This window comes from Pangasianodon hypophthalmus, chromosome 5 (genome assembly GCF_027358585.1).
Source record: "Pangasianodon hypophthalmus isolate fPanHyp1 chromosome 5, fPanHyp1.pri, whole genome shotgun sequence".
Taxonomy (NCBI): domain Eukaryota; kingdom Metazoa; phylum Chordata; class Actinopteri; order Siluriformes; family Pangasiidae; genus Pangasianodon; species Pangasianodon hypophthalmus.
In genome coordinates, this window is record NC_069714.1 from 20,342,836 (window position 1) to 20,359,458 (window position 16,623).

General features: G+C 40.5%; 1 protein-coding gene across 1 annotated transcript in view; it reads left to right on the forward strand.

Moving 5' to 3' along the window:
• Window positions 1-16,623, forward strand: part of bmpr2b (bone morphogenetic protein receptor, type II b (serine/threonine kinase)) — a 57,474-nt gene that overhangs the window by 28,260 nt on the left and 12,591 nt on the right. The window contains exons 4-7 of the mRNA XM_026912675.3: window positions 14,347-14,457; window positions 14,541-14,632; window positions 14,715-14,945; window positions 16,256-16,370. Coding sequence (XP_026768476.1) covers window positions 14,347-14,457; window positions 14,541-14,632; window positions 14,715-14,945; window positions 16,256-16,370 — 549 coding nt within the window. The remainder of the gene's footprint in view (window positions 1-14,346; window positions 14,458-14,540; window positions 14,633-14,714; window positions 14,946-16,255; window positions 16,371-16,623) is intronic.

The following is a 16,623-nucleotide window of genomic DNA, read 5'->3' on the forward strand; positions in this document are numbered from 1 at the left end:
GTGTGTGTGTGTGTGTGTGTCACAGGATGGAGGTAGCCTCCATTTTGGCCTTGTGCCAGCTTTTGGGGCCTAAAGAAGGTGATCTGTAGAGGACAACAGATTAATCAAGAAAAAAGATGAACATTTTTATAACAAGTTGTAGAGGGTAGAACCCACCCTGATTTTATTCATGCTCTCGGAATTTAGCCCATTACTCAAAAACAGCTACAGGATGAAAGATATTGAAATTTTACACTCTGATAGGAAAACAGCTATTGTAGTGTGCTTGTAGAAAAACATTTCGTCATGTGGGTTGTGTTATGTCGACTCAGATTAATCTCACATGTTAAGCAAGAATTTAAGGCTGCTTACCAAACCGCATGCATGCTAAGTAGTCAGCTATTTAGTACGGTAGAATGAGATTTGGGGCACAACCCAAGTGCTCACAATTCTGCGGGTATAAGTAAATGCTGCCATTATGTGAATAAAGGTTTTGCTCTATAAACTAATAGCACATTGTTGTGTAGGCTCACATCTGTCTGCATCAGAGATGACTCCGTGTACAAGTGAGCCATACAGACCTGTAACTATACTCACATCTGCTTGTGTCCGATGTATGCATTTTATTACCCACATTCTTAATTGTCTAATCAATGCATTTTGTTCTCCAGCCTGTCAAACACGTTAAGGAAGAAGTAGCTAAAACATAGAGCTGTAAATAAGTTAGACACCGAAGTCAAGCTGTCCCGAATGACTCAGTCTTGCCCCAATATAACTGAGTTTGAAATACAAAAATAAAGAGAAACTCAAGAACACCTCCTGTTAGCCACTAGCCAGCTATCATTTGTTCTCGAAATAAACTTCACAACTGAGTAATGAAGATTAATCATCTATCATTGTAACTTGCAAGCAGTTAGAGAGCAAATAAATGTTCATCAAGAAAAAAAGCTAAAACTCCATCAGTCCTCTTACAGTGTAGTATCAGACTCTGACAATCTCATTTGACTTCTTTCATGCCAATTCTTACCTGATACAGCGCTGAATGTAACAGCGCTGTCCGTCACAGCGCTGGCAAGATGGATCATCATATTAAAGAGTGTTTGTGTCAATTTTAGCAAAAAAAAAAAAAAAAAAGTCCTATGCATTTTTTTTTTTTAAAGCAAATGTGTTTGTTTTGACAGAGAGACATTTATCCTTTGAATTCATGTAGTTATTTAATGTGATTTAGCTTGTTTATTCTTTTAAAGGTGGAAACATAGTTTTTGAATCTATGTTTAGCCCTGGCTTGTGTACTCAGGCAGTACATTTCTATTAAGCCTGAGCTCAGCTCTGTGACTCATTTGTTTTTCTGCTGCAGTTTGCAGCAGATCTGTTGTGCCGACGTGCTCAAAGAAGGTCTCCCGTGAAGAGCCTGGGCAAAACAGAGCTGCATGCCTGTTTTTAAAGAACATTGGTGAGAGGAGGTGCTAAGTGCCTTGCAGAAGGATGAGGATGCAGGCAGGGTTTGGCAGAATACTTGAAATATTGATAGCTGAATAATAAACACACCTTCCTAAAATTATTGACCAATGTATCCCATTACAATACGTAAAATGTAACTCATTCAGAATACAGTTGGAATACATGGTGAAGGAGGTATGGAAATCAATTGTCAGTTTAACTGTAGACCTTGTTCTTCTGCATTATTGCTCAGTGGTTTTGTTTGTTATGATCCTGATGGTGAATATGGTGTTTACAAGAGTCAGCGATCAACATGAATGGACTGGATCAATCTGTTTAAGCTACATTTCTTTTTTACTGTACCATTAGTACTTCAGGCTAATCTAGCCTAATTCATATCAGAGAGCAGAATTAAATTTGCATCAAAAGAATGAAAAATTCAAATGGACAGATGACACAGTAATATGCTTATACTACATAGTGTCAAGCTTTGAAGTAAGAAAAGTTTTTGAATGCTGACTGCAGTAGTGTTAACCCGACACCAAAACAAAGGGACATTGAAACATAATTTAGAGGTTAATAACTGACTGACTGTTTAATTAATAATTAAGTCTAATTAAATTAATTGCTAATAGAATAAACTTGTTTTTCTTTTCAAGTTTTCTCTCGTCATAATTTATTGCAAAAATGCACTCTTATTTCACAAAAAATTTATTATTATTTGCCTGCATTAGGTAACAGAACAGACGACACTTTTCCTAGCTATTACATTAACACATGCTGCGGGTGGTGTTATTAATTAATCAAGTAATTAGTTAATAGTTTTTCCATCAAACTACTTGTAAGACTACCCATGATGTAATTTTCCTTAAAGTCTCAGTGGATAGTGATGTCTTCATGCAAAGAAATCTTGGCTTGGCTAATGAAACAGTCACTTCAGCATAGAAGTTCACTTCTCCCATAACTCCAGTTGAGACAAATTGTATTAGATAGAACAGTTTACACAGAGAACACAAAGTAGTAGAGTATTATTTTAGATTAAATAAATCCTACATGAGTCTTAAATAAACTTACAAAAAATATGAGTTCACTTAACACTCTAACAGTTCCACAAAGAGATCCACTTCATGGGCTGTTGTTTCTTTGCAAGTATTCTGTGTGTGCGTGTGTGCGTGTGTGTGTGTTTCTTTTAAAAAGTTTTTTAATGCAAGTACTGCATTAACAAACCACTGTTGACTGAGTACAGATACTTGAGTTTTAGGCATGAGATGATACACTAAAACCGCAATTTGAGACGTATCCCGATACAGGCTTCACAGGACAATACTGACACGAGTAAAACATACAATTTTAATACATGGACAGTATGTAACATCAGTACATTTTACTGTAAGAAAAGGAAATCAGGATTTATAAAATAATTTTCCCCTATTATTAGCGTTATTTGTTATTTTCAGTCTCATAATTCTATTTCATGGCAGTGTTATTAATATGGAAGATTGGTGGTAGATTGTGCCTTAAATGATTAGGCTCAATAACAGATCTGTGTCATCACCACCACTACTGCTGTCTGACATCCACCTGAAATGCATGAGTGTCACACTCAGTTTAACAGTTTAATTGTCCAGATGAGATTTCTTTTTCTTTCTTTCTTTCTTTCTTTCTTTCTTATTTCCTCATACCTCCGAAATTATTTTCTGGTTACGCCACTGCCAGCACAAGACATGACGTGCTTCTGAATCAGACATGAGAGTGACGTATATCAGCAGAGCACACAGGCGTTGAAAGTAAACCGCCTTTCAGACTGCTATCAAGCCAGCCTTGGTAGTACCAGGAGTGCAACTATATACTACTGTGGTTTATGGAAACTACCTTTAAATGGCTATGCTACGGTTTTGCTGTGAATCTTGGATAGAGTGAACATGTTGAGCAGTAATGTACTGTGGCCCATTTCTGTATTATTTTTTCTAAGTTCACCCGGGCCAAATGAAACAAGGCTGTGGGCAAATGTTAATAATATACTTGTGTTTGACACATGTGCTATAACGCTTCCTTTTGATTAGCTAACATTTTTGAATTATTAAGTAAGCGTGCTGTGAGGCAGTTAGTTTCCCACTCGCAGAATTCCTGCCCTGTACGCTACTACCTCTGCTCCTGCCGCCGCCTAGTGTGTAAGTAGAGGTAGAGCTCATAATGAATATTAAATGGTAATATCGTGAATATTTTGTATCGCAATATTCTGTCTCATGAATTTGTAACGCCTGCATGCTGTAGCAGCTGTTTGCCCGAAGGTCAGTGAGCAATTCAGCTACAACCCAATGGCCAATTATATTTACAGTCCTTCTTCTAGGTAAGATGTATTGTGTTGCTTTTTTAGCATAAGTAAAAGAATATGGAGCATAGAAATATAGGTGAGTTGAAAACAGTCTGAGGAAAACTGACAGCTGCTTAGTCATGCAATTTATATCAAGTAGTGTTTGAGATTTTTGTGCTATAAATGGATAATACAATGAATTACAGATAATCACATGTGTAAGCAGACATTTTTGTTGTGGCCTTCTATAAACTTGAGGGTATCTTTCTGCATCCCTGATGTGTGTATGAGAGTGTGTATGTGTGCAAGTCCTAGCTGTCAGTGCAGTAATGACTGGAATACTAATGCTGATGTTGGGGCAGAGGTAGCTTAAAGAGGAGGAATTACCCTGCCCTCAACCCCCCTGCTCACGGCTATCCTCTCACTCAGTCTCTCATCTTTGTTCTCCTAAGACACACCTGAGGCAGTTTGCACCAAAAGTTTGGAAAGTTTTCTTGAGTTTGGAAGCAGTTTTTGAACCACAGTGCAGTCTGAGGAACTAATCTGTGCTCCACCATAAAAATAGTTGTTTGGGGTGAATCACGACACACAAGATTGACACACATATTTAATAAATTAAGCACATTAATTAAATAAACATTGATGAGAACAATAAAGTTATGTACTTGTTATCTTCCATTTTCCAACAATTCTGCCCACTGCATAAATGGTGTCTAAAATTGAGCAGTCAGTCTGTGGTTCAGAAAGGAATTTGTCTATATGAATTTATGCTCATTACAGATTGAGTATTTGGGCCAAAGGTAAAAATGCCTTAAACTTGGGCCTGGCTATTGTAGTGTGCTTTTCTGCTCATCAGTCCAGAGCCAGATGTGGAATCTCATGTCATTGCCTTTTGGAAAGGTTAGATGGTGGCTGAGATTAGACTTATGTCTGAGTGTCCCTCAGCCTGTAACTTGTATATTGCAGTGTTCCTTGCATGTTTGTCATCAGTGAACAGTCTCCCAGTGAGGAGTAAACCTGCAGTGCTGCTACTGATGATTAATGACCAAACTCACTGAAGATACCACCCTGCAGCCAGCAGAGCCAGGGAGAGCATGTGCGTTTGTTTAGCTACTCCCTTGTTAGTTAGTAATGTGTATAACGCCAGTCCCAACCTACACTAGAAATAAAAACAGCCTGTCCCTTGCATGCAGCAAAAAACACTCTCCATTTTGTTGGAAACCGTCTGTTATGCATTATATGGAGAGCTTGTGTTGTATGTTCGGGTTTGCTATAATGTTGTGGGTGTGATCATGAAAGCAGGCGTGAAGGCCACAGGAAGCTGATTGATCAAGCATAGATTAACCTTGGCAGATAATTTAATTGTGGGCGAGTAGCTGAGAAGATGAGCTCCCTCCAGACACTATCTTCACCATTCTCTGTTTTACCTCAGCCTCAAGTCTCCCTCTTGTCTCCTCTCTGATGGGGCCATAAATATACACTTACAAAATCAACCACTCTCACAAAGGCCTATCCCTCAGATTTATGATCCTCCTTTTTCTCCTCTTTCCTTCCATCAATTTTTCAATTATAAAGCTTTAGGGCAGGATAGATGTCCCATCCTTCCTGAAATGTAAAGCGTGTGTGTGTGTGTGTGTGTGTGTGTGTGTGTATATAAGACATGTATAAGGAAGCAGTTTGGGGTTATGCCAGAGACATTCCTGTGTGTAGCTAATGATGAGGTTTAAAGTGTAAGCCTGTGTATGTGTGTGGGCGGCCTACAGACAGCAGAATGGCAACCTGGGAGAATAACCTGCAGTCACGTCTGCCTTTTTTATGCCTATGACTTGTAGGCTGCCTGACTGTCTTGGTGGACTTTTGTGCTGCTTTGTTTGTATGTTTTTAATGTGCAAGTCCTTTTAACAAGGAAAAAGTGAATGTAGCTATAAGCGTTGTACTGATAAAATCAGGGGTGAGTATTTCAGTCCTAGCCCTTCTGTTCATTTTATTTGTAAAGAGGTTTTAACAGTAGTCATTGTATATTATAGATTTAGATACTTAATGAGCAAGCCAGAGGTGGCGGTGGCAGTAAACTCACATGAGATGATATGAGGAAGAAACCTTGAGTGGAACCAACTCAAAAGGGAACTTAGGGGTGATGCAGGATAGTGGGATTATCATGATTACAGTTCTACAACTGTATAATGTAAGTATAAGTAATATAAGTCAAACAGTTTGTGTTGAAAAGATGTTCAAGGTGAGCATTGTAGTGCTTATGATTATAGCAGCAGTTCTAAGGTACAAGTCTACAGTATCCAGCTGAGATTATCCGCTGAAGAAAGGGTGAGTCTTGGGCATAAACCATTTTTGGGAAGTGCGGTCAAGCCACTTCCTACTGTGCTGGAATCACCATGCATACTCTTATATTATATTATCGGCCGCAGGTTCGTACCTCTCACACTCTGTCCATGGCAGGTTAAGATTGAGCCACAGTCTCCATGATTGATGGGGTATTCGCTGTAGTCCTCAGCAGAATCAAGCCAGCTGTAACTCTGATTCATGACCATGTCAGCACTCTCTCCACTGGGGTCAATCAGGTCAAGTGGCTCAGGGTCACATGGGTCATGGTCACAGACACTCATCCTGCTGTCTGAAATCTGAACTCGCACATCCAGCTTGTCTGCCTGCCTATAGACGTCTAGACACTCAGCAGAGGAAGGTCCTTGATTCAGAAGGAGCTTTTTTTTTTCATTGTGTTGAGGGCTGAACACAGACTAACGGGTGGAGGGTAACTGGAGCATTCCCTTCCCTTGTAGGCTGATCTTACCTGCCTTTGTCATTCTCTCAGTTATCTTGTCTCAATCTGGATTCAGAGCTATGACATTTAAATGCAGAATGCTTACCTTCGTTGATTTTCCTCTCCATTTCAATCCACTTTCTGCTTTTCTTTTACTTATCTCCTGTCAGTCGCTTTACATTTCAACTTTCACATTCTTTTCACACATTTTCCCTAACCATAACTCTTTCTTACTAACCTGCTCTCCTGTTGTTATTTGACATTCTCATGTGTCTTTACAGTTCAGGCAGATAGAAAGGGTGCAGCTCTTGAGTTCCAGGTAGAGGTGGTTGTTTTATATATATACAGCTCTGTCTATACAACTCCTCAATTGTTTCTAGAGCACAGAACTGTTCAGGTTAACATTATCTGACATTGCTATAAGAATTCAAACATGCATTTGCCATAACTCTGACGTCTGCTCGTGATAGACGTCACAGAGGGCCCAGAAATCCAAATTAAAATTGCAAGATCATCAAGATGAAGATAAAAAAAAATAGCAATGAGTTTGAAATGAGTCTGTGTTTGTTATGAGTGCTGGAACAGTAGCCTCAGGAGAGTGGATGAACGTGGTGTGTTATCTTCTGAGGAAATGCTTCTTTGGCAGTGTTGCTGCAGGGCTCCTAGACGGAAGTTCTTCGATAGGAGATGTCTGACTCTGTGTTTAATTATCTACAGTGACAGACATAATCACCGTAAAAGGAAAAGACTGTGTGTCAATAAACCAGAGAGGAAAGACTCTGTGTCATCACTTGCTCTCAAACTGCTGATAGCCCTGTAATATCTGTAATTCATTACAGCCATAACACGAGAGGGAATTTGACAGTGGTGCAACAAGCAGAACGTTTTATGTTTAAAAATAAGTAATCATTTTATAGTGATACAAGCCTGGATGCAGTGCTGCAGTTTAGTTCTCAAGTTGCTTTTCATCTACTGGATGGTTAGGCTTGTGTGCTTCTTATCAGAGCTTCTGCACTGTGGAATTCTAATTTATTTCATGGATGCAGGAGATGAATCGAAGATGGAACAAAAAGGGCTTTATGGGAATTAATAATATGCCAGCAATAGTCCTATCTGAGTTGTAAGGCAAACAAGCACATTGTTTCCTCGAAGCAATTAGGCCCATACTGTTTGCTAAACTAGACTACTGAAAGGAAGCACTTCAGCATTTTCTGATGTTGATTGTTAGGTGTGGAGGTTTGTGAATGACATTACTGACTGACTGGGATTGAGATGTGTAATTTGTGCATAGGTGGAAATCACCATATACGTCAGTCAAAGTGTGGCGTGGTCTATAAGTGTGTCATTGAATTTCAATTTATGCATTGTTAGGGAGCCGATTTTCTGCTGCAGAGAATCCTGAGGAACTTTGCAGTAAAGATCAGCAGCACATTACTGTTTTTTTTTTTTTGGTTTTTTTTTTTTTTAAACACTACACCAATCATTGGAGAGACAGAGAACAGTGTTCAGCTAACGTCTGTTCTGTCTCTGTAGACTGGTCCGGTTGGAAGAGGTTACATTGGTTATAGATCAAAGCAGTTTGGTGTGAGGTAGTCAGACTGAGAGATTCAGTGTTAGTTGTTGATTTGTCTTAGATGGAGGAGAGATTCCGCAAACAAAAGGGTCAGTGGTAGCAATCAACAGCTGAGATTACACTAGTCAGATGACATACTGACTATTAAACATCTTGCTTTAAAACAACACTAGGTTAAAATTAGACTCTAACAGCGTACAGTGTACTTTTGATTAATTGGACTTTTTTTTTTCCTCTGACCATGATGTCTGCCTTCCCTGTATCTTCTTAGAGCTTTGTGAAGTATCTGCTCTGTGTGTGTTGCCACTGATAGCAGGCTATTCCTATTCTCCTATTTTCCCTTCAGCGCTCCCTGTTTTCTCTCTCTCTCTCTCTCTCTCTCTCTCTCTCTCTCTCTCTCACACACACACACACCTCTTTCTCTTGCGCACATATGCAGACACACATCTTAAGGGAATTCTTTGTAAAATGATTTGTATTTAGAAGGAAAGCACAAGATGCCACTTTACTGGGTCAAAGCCTGTCATGGTTTTTGTGTTGTGTATGCTTTCTATGATACCACTCCACTCATTTAGGGTGTACTCACACTAGGCGATCTGTACTGTGCCTGTGCACATTTGACCCCCAAAGTCCAGTTTGTTTGACTACTGTAATTGCTCCGTACCATGCCCGGGCACAGTACGCTTGATCCATGCCCAGGCCTGCTTGAAGAGGTTGGTTCGGGCACAGTTCAGTTGAACTCAGGCACAGTACACATCCAGCGTGATCGCTAACCCTGGCCGAGCACAGAACTCTAAACATTACGTCAGTGATGCGACTGTTCCATTTCACAAACATGGCGGAAAAGGGACCAGTATTTTGTGTCAGATTACAGTAGCCCAATCACAATAATGTTAGCTAATGTTAGCCAGTAAAGGCTACTACTTGCTGCTACTGTCATCATTACAACAACAAACATCTTCTGTTACTGCTTGGATAGTACATTTTTCAATTTATTCGAGAATATTTGGGTTTATAACGGGTCTGGTTCTCACCTTATTGATGAACAGGAATTGTAGTCGGTGAGTAAAGCTGCAAATTCCTCCCTCAACGTCAGCTCCCTCCATAAAAATCTTCTGATACGTGCAGCACGATTAAGTGAAAAAAGCTGCGCTGCATATGTGATAAATCTATTAAGCAATCTATCAGGCATGTGAGATGGCCGTGTGTCACCTCGCTCCAAACGACTCCAAATAAGCCACAAAGTAAGTAATGTTATAATGATGGATTCCATTGTGCTGTGCGAAAGCCCTTTTCTTCCTGTTTTCTTCAAAACAAAAAGTTGCATCGTAATGACATAAGCGTGCTCAGGCCTGGAACTGCACGGTGAGTGCAGGCCAGCGGTGGAGTGGGGAGGGGGGACAATCGTACTTAATCGCACGGTACAAGGCAACCGGGCCTAGTGCGAGTACGCCCTTAGATGAGTGTGCTGCCAGCCTGCTAGCTGGCTGGCATGGCAGGAGAATGAACTTAATTGATTCGCTCAGCACCATTTCTCTTATGCTTTTATGCTCAAGAAAGGGAAGGAGAGGCATTTTATGATTAATAACTGGAAGGATAAATTGGTTTTATTAAATTAAAACATCATCTGCATCAGGACCAAGGCCATGTGTAGCATATTAAATGTGAAACCGTGAGAGTTGCATATGTGCAATATAATGAAAGGAAAGAGATTAAGTTCCAGACATATTTTTGTGTTATTTGAGAGTTATTCGATACCCTTTAGACAGATATGATTCTCGGGTATGCCCATGAGATTTCACTCAACAGTCTCTGCAGTAGATAATGACCGTTTTGCAATTATGTAATGTATTTACATTACATAAGCACTGTTAACCAAAATATTATTAACTTCTACATTCAGATAACGAAGCCCGGTTGGCGTAATCTACAGCCCTGTAGTTATCGTATGTAGTTATCTACTGTAGTGTATATATAAGCAGCCACTTAAGCAGGATGTAGAAGAGCATGCTAGCTGATACACTTAATTTTTAATTAACAAAGATGGAAAACTGTTGGTTGAAACTAAATGTGCTCAGATATGAGACTGTTATATATTGTTACCCACATGGATGGGGTAAAGACACCTGTATGACCACAAACTGTGCATCCACAGACAATGCCCTAGCTAATCATTGTGTTTATTTAATTTAACTACATAGGTAGCCAATTACAAATAATGAATTATGCTGGTGAACACTAAATTCTACAGAAGTGTGCAGCTGCAACCCTATAGACAGCCCCAGGCTGGGGCTTCATCATCTTCAGCCAAAGAATGCCTCACACAATAATGTTGTATATTAAATATAAACTAAAACATGTTTTATTTATTAATAGTAATTTTGTAAAGTATGCAACACAATAATGCATTTAGCACATTTCTGGTGAAACACATGGCCACACCCTCCTATCCACTGCCTGTAAACCGTTCAAAGGCATTTTAGAGGCATTTCACAGAAGCAGGGTTTCCAATAAAACCTGAAGCAGCTCGTTTTTGTGAAGGAGAGGAGTGTGATTGACAGTACTGCAGCTGAGTGTGGGTTGCTATGCAGTTTGGGAGTGGGAGTGTGATCTGTGAGTAGGGTTGGTAGCCCAGGGAAACTGCAACTGCTGCCATCCCTCTGTTGCCACAGACAGGAGAGCAGAGGAAACCACATTAGACAAGCCAAGGAAAAGGACAAGGACGTAATATAATAATGCCATATCGATACAGGCACATTGCAGATCCCTTACAAGCACCAATCTGCCTGCTCTTTGTGTACAAGGTCGATATTAGGGTTTGATCGATATTTAGTCTTGATGGGATGCATTCATTAGTTCCAGTTGTGGATGAGCCAACATAAATTTGTCTACACAAAACTGAGGCAAACAGTAGATGTATAATAAATCTGTAGTATTAGTTCTGTCAGATTCAGACACAAAAAGAATAATTAGTTATCTCAACCTGGAATAAGGAGAAGAAAATAATGGATATTTAACATTAAACTTTCATGTAAATGTTAATATTAAACACTAGTCTGCTTTTGGCTTTATATGATGAGACATAAAGCAGCTGATTACACAGAATCTGTGGGAGTATTATCAGAAACTACTACTGAAGATTTCTGTTTTATACTATCCAGTAGAAAAAGTGATTCTGGCTAGGTCAGCTACATCCCAAACTACAACTACACCATATACTATAGTTATAAATAGTAAACCATTATATAAAGGAACAAACTGGTATACAATTTTGACAAACCATTTGATATGGTAATATGCAATTGCTTAATTTTTTTAAAAAAATGGCATTTGTCTGACTTTACTGACAGCTCATGATCCTTTCTGTCTTGCTTGCATTTGACAAATCATTGGTCTGCTCTATTTCTAGCTCCAGCCTCATGTTCGTGTTCACTACATATGGTACCCAGGTAAATTAAGCATGGGTACTTATTTATGGTACAGATCACAACAACAAAATATGGATCACTGATTTGTTACCATACCCTGCCTACCATAATGCCTAGAGGGAAAGGTGCTGTTAATAGATAATTGAGACTAGGGGTAATATATGACAAATGTTTATTAGATTCATTCAGGTATGTTGCCTTTGCGCACCAGTCACTAGCTCTGTCCTGTTAACACACTCTGTATCAGATAACTTCATGCTTCTGTCACTGGACCAGTAGCCTATCGGTCTGACTCACAGCTCTGTGTGAAAGGCAACAGTATACTAGAGGGAAAGGGAGAGAGAGAGTGAAAGAGCGGGGATCTGGAGCAGTGATAGAGAAAGGCACGCGGGATGAGAGGGTTGGGGAGGACTGATAGAGTGTGCTTAAGTAAGCAGAGAGGAGGAAGTAAGCAGAGAGCCCATAATGGATGGAGTGATGAAGAGAGAAGTGCAGGAAGTGGAAGCAGGGGAGTGAATGCATAGGCGGGACACGAGGAAGGGCAGGCAGACATTTGGCCTCCAGGCCAAACATTGCTGGCTCCAGGACATGTAAACAGTACGTGCATGCCAGTCTGTGTTTTTGTATGATTGTGTATAAGAGTGAGAGAGACTGACATTAACATTTAAAGCATTTGGTGACTTACAAAAGTGACTTGTAATCTCCATCAAAAACATATCCTCATGCTGGTACAGATGGGTCAGGGTCTAAGAATACCATCAACCTAAAACCCTGTTAGAGAGGAGTTAGCACAATGAGTTGGTACCGCAACAAAAACAGTACAAAGTCTGTTTTCTGTTGTCGTTGTAGTTGTTTTGTTTGTGTTGTTTTTTGACAAAGAAGACATTTTCAGTCAGATTTAAAGTCATCAGTGTTTGAAGACAGCCAGTGTTTGGACACCTGTGGGAACTTCATTCTACCACCTGAGTGCCAGTACAGAGAAGAGTCCTGATGCATGTCTTCCTTGTACCTTGAGAGATGGTGGGTTGAGTTAAGCTGTGCTAGAGGCAGACAGGAGTGAAGTGCAGAGTGCGGTTTGGTAAGTGCCTTCAATTAGGTGTGGGGTTTTTAGGTAAGCATCACTAGCTACGTTTACATGGACACTAATAATCCAATCGTAATTGGACTAGAAGCACAATCAGATCTAAAAAGTCACATGTAAACACGTCAATCGGAATGAATTGGCCAAAACCGATTAAAATTTCATTCGGCTCGTAAGGGGTGGTTTAAACCTTTTCTAATCCGATGGAGAGGACATATAAACACTTCATCGGGTTGAAAATGAAACCAGATAGTTCTGCGCATGTGCAATGACGTACAAACACGTAATGACGTATGACGCACGGCTGTCAGCGGTATTGGGGCTGTGACTGTAGCCTCACCAGGTGCTATGTACCCCTCCACCATTGAGCATAGTGTCATAAATGACTGTCGTGTCATCCTAAAATTCTCCTTCCACTCCTCGTCTGTGAAGTGGTGCAAGACGACGTTGTCCCACCGGTCCTTGCTTCGGACCCTCAACCACAGACGCCTTGTTCTGGGCTCGGGAAGGGGCATTTTAATTGCTTGATAAATACACGCAGCACCGCACAAAACATCACGCGCTCGTCGTCTTCTAATTAGCAGCTGAAATAGGAAATTGTTAAGTCCGCTTTTTAAAATGAAAAAAAGAAGCAATGGCAAGAGAGTGGCTGCTAGTATCTGCGTGTTGGAACGGCTGGAAACGTGTAATCGTGCACTGTGCGCATGTCAGAAGATTCTGTCATGTAAACGCGCATATCAACCCGATTACTTTATTCAGCGTTCTTGTAAACACTGCGATCGGATTAATCAATCTGATTGATTTCATTCCGATTGAAACAAAAAGTGTCCATGTAAACGTGACTGCTGTTTTAAATTTGAAGCAGGTAACTACAGGAAGCCAAGTAGAAGGAAGGCAGCAAACGAGTGATGTAGAAGAACTCGGGGAGATCAGTTTCTGGATGACTTGTAGTAGTTGGATGGCACTCGAGGGAAGACCTGCCAGGAGTGAGTTGCAGTAGTCCAATTTCGAGATGACAAGGGACTGAACAAGCACCTGAGTGGCCTCACGTAGCCAGATCCTCCTGATGTTGTAGATTCTGAAAACCTGCATGACCTACACACACTGACACATACAGTGTTTTTGTGTATTTGAGCAGAATGTAACTTAAAATGTAAATGTGTGTGAAGCTCATAGAGAACCATTTTTGTATGTTTATTTGACCTCAGAGAGAGTAAAGCCTTGCATTCCATGCTGCAACACAGTTGGCTTTGCTTGCTCATATACAGCATTTCCAGCTTATCTCATGCAGACATCTAATCACATTTTCCTGTCATCTCATACTGTTTGTATTATGAGGGTTTTGAAAAGGTGTTGTGACCTTTTTAATGATTTATCCAGTAGGGATGTGGGCTGCTGTTTTGATTATTCGATTTCAGCTCCAGTAGGCAGTGAGAAGCAGGTCTTGGATGTCATTTATTATTTGTTCATTCATTTTTCTCTCCTGATTTATGAGACTAAACCTCCAAATACTAAAGAAATGTAAGAGTGCAAAGTCCATTGAACTGTAGTGTCATTGCAGAAAAGAAATTATATGTTCTGAAAAATTCTGTGAGCCAGACTAAGATTCATCACAACTTGTCAACACTTAAGCTCTATGTGCTGTTCTGAATATTAACGACTTCCTATTCTCCAGAGACTTGCACAGGTCTGTAGCTATATTAGAACAAACAGTCTCAGATACTGACCACGCTTTACCTCTCTCTGTACCCTCAGTGGACCCACGGCCTCTACACCGTGAGGATGCCATTTTCATCACCCTGGCATCTGTCTCGGTCGTAGCCGTGCTCATCGTGGCAGTCTTCTTTGGCTACCGCATGCTGACAGGTGAGAAAGTTTACCTACTACATGACAGTGGACCTCAGTGATGTTGATATTGTGATTTGACGTGTGTGTATGTGGCTTTTTAGGAGACCGTAAACAGGGTCTGCACAATATGGACATGATGGAAGCAGCAGCATCTGAGCCATCAGTCGATTTAGACAGTCTGAAGCTGCTGGAGGTGAGCATCTTGACTCTAATCCTCAACCTTCTCTCTATACTATACAGTTTATATAAAATATTTCTCTGACGGTCTTTTGCAGCTGATTGGCCGTGGCCGCTATGGCTCGGTTTACAAAGGCTCTCTGGATGAGCGTCCAGTGGCGGTAAAAGTCTTCAGCTATGCGAATCGTCAGAACTTTGTCAACGAGCGAGCCATTTACCGAATCCCGCTGTTAGAGCACGACAACATAGCACGCTTCATTGTAGGAGATGAGCGTCTGACAACAGACAGCCGTATGGAGTACCTGCTGGTGATGGAATATTATCCACATGTGAGTACTGATCCATTAGCCACTGCAACTACTCACCCAGCTCTGACTGGATTGTTTAAGATAGTGTAGAATTTCCTTTGCTTACCTTCAGCTGACCTTATCTCTTTGCTTTCATTTTAACCACCTCTTAATATTTTTGGCCATGATAAGATGGGAGTCAAATGTCCTGCCGGTAACACAACTATCTGGGCTGGTATTTTTATAGATGATTCAGATGGTGTTACAGCAGGCTGTTGGAGAAGGGTGTGTTATGTACCAGCTCATTGTGCAGTCTTGCTCGCTCTCTCTCTCTCTCTCTCTCTCTCTCTCTCTCTCGCTCTATTTTTCTTTCTGTCTGTCACCTCTTTGTGTTGAGTTAATGATAGCTGACTGCATTTAAATATCAGAATTGTTCTCCTTTATTTATCTCTTTTTTTTTTTTCTTTTTTTTTTTTTTTGTCAACCTGCCGCTGTCAACTGTTCGATCGGTCTAACAGTTTAATTACCCACCCCTTAGACAAGTTAGATTAATGTAATACATGTACTCAGACAAGAACAAGTACATGTTTCCTGACTCCTCTGATCTAGAAAGCAGCACATTCTTGCGCCGTGTAACATGTTACAACAGGCACACCTGTCTAGCATGCGTATATGGGTGTGACACAGGAATGAATGTCTCTTCTGTTGTGTCTGAACAGACAGACATTACGCTGTTCACACACTGCCTCGTTTGTTCTTGTTTCACTCCACTGCTAATTATTTACCTTGGGTGGAATTACATTAGCAGCTTTAAACTTGGGGAGTTGTGGGGGGGAGTACTTAAAGACAAATGTTTGCATTTCCTCCCAGAAAAAATAACAGCTCTCAGACTGATTGAGGGGAGTCTAAAGACTTCTTATGGGGTAGAAAGTGTCCCTAGTGGGGTAAGATCTGGAGCCTTGTTGTTTTGTGTTCTGTGCACTTACACTGCAGAATTGACTATTGTGGGTAACCATTAGCATGCTAATCACTGTGGCCATTAGGGCTGCAACAAATAATTGATTAATTTAGTGATTAAAACGATGTAGAAAGGTAAAAGCATTCATTTAGTGTATGGCGGAGAAGACACGAGACTAACTTTTGAAGGAACATTTGTTCCTGATTTCCCTGCATTAAAATGTTTGTGTCACAGCTCAGTTAGTTTAGCAGTGTGTATTGAAATATGTTATGTATTAGCAAGAATGTTAAACACTACACTATGATACTTATTAGGATTAACGTGTCTCAGCCTAAATGGTCTGTGTGTCTGTGTGTGTCTGTGTGTGTCTGTGTGTGTGTCCGTACTCTTGTAGGGCTCTCTGTGTCGGTACCTGAGTCTGCATGCCCTAGACTGGGTGAGCTGCTGCCGTCTCGCCCATTCGGTCACCAGAGGACTGGCCTACCTACACACCGAGCTGCTAAGAGGAGGTTAGGGTCACCTTCAGCTTCTGTACACACACGTTCACAAACATAATCTCAAGTCCTTCTCTGAGATTCACATTTTACACATATTCATTTCTTACACTCAACTCTGGTGAATAAGAAAGCTGCACATGCTGATATAAAATTTCTCAAGACTTCAGATAAGACTCATTGGCCATCTGTCTTTGCTCATGTGTCATACAAGCAAACTGCACAAATATATTGCTTGTATCTGTTTGGTACAGAATCAAAAGTTTTG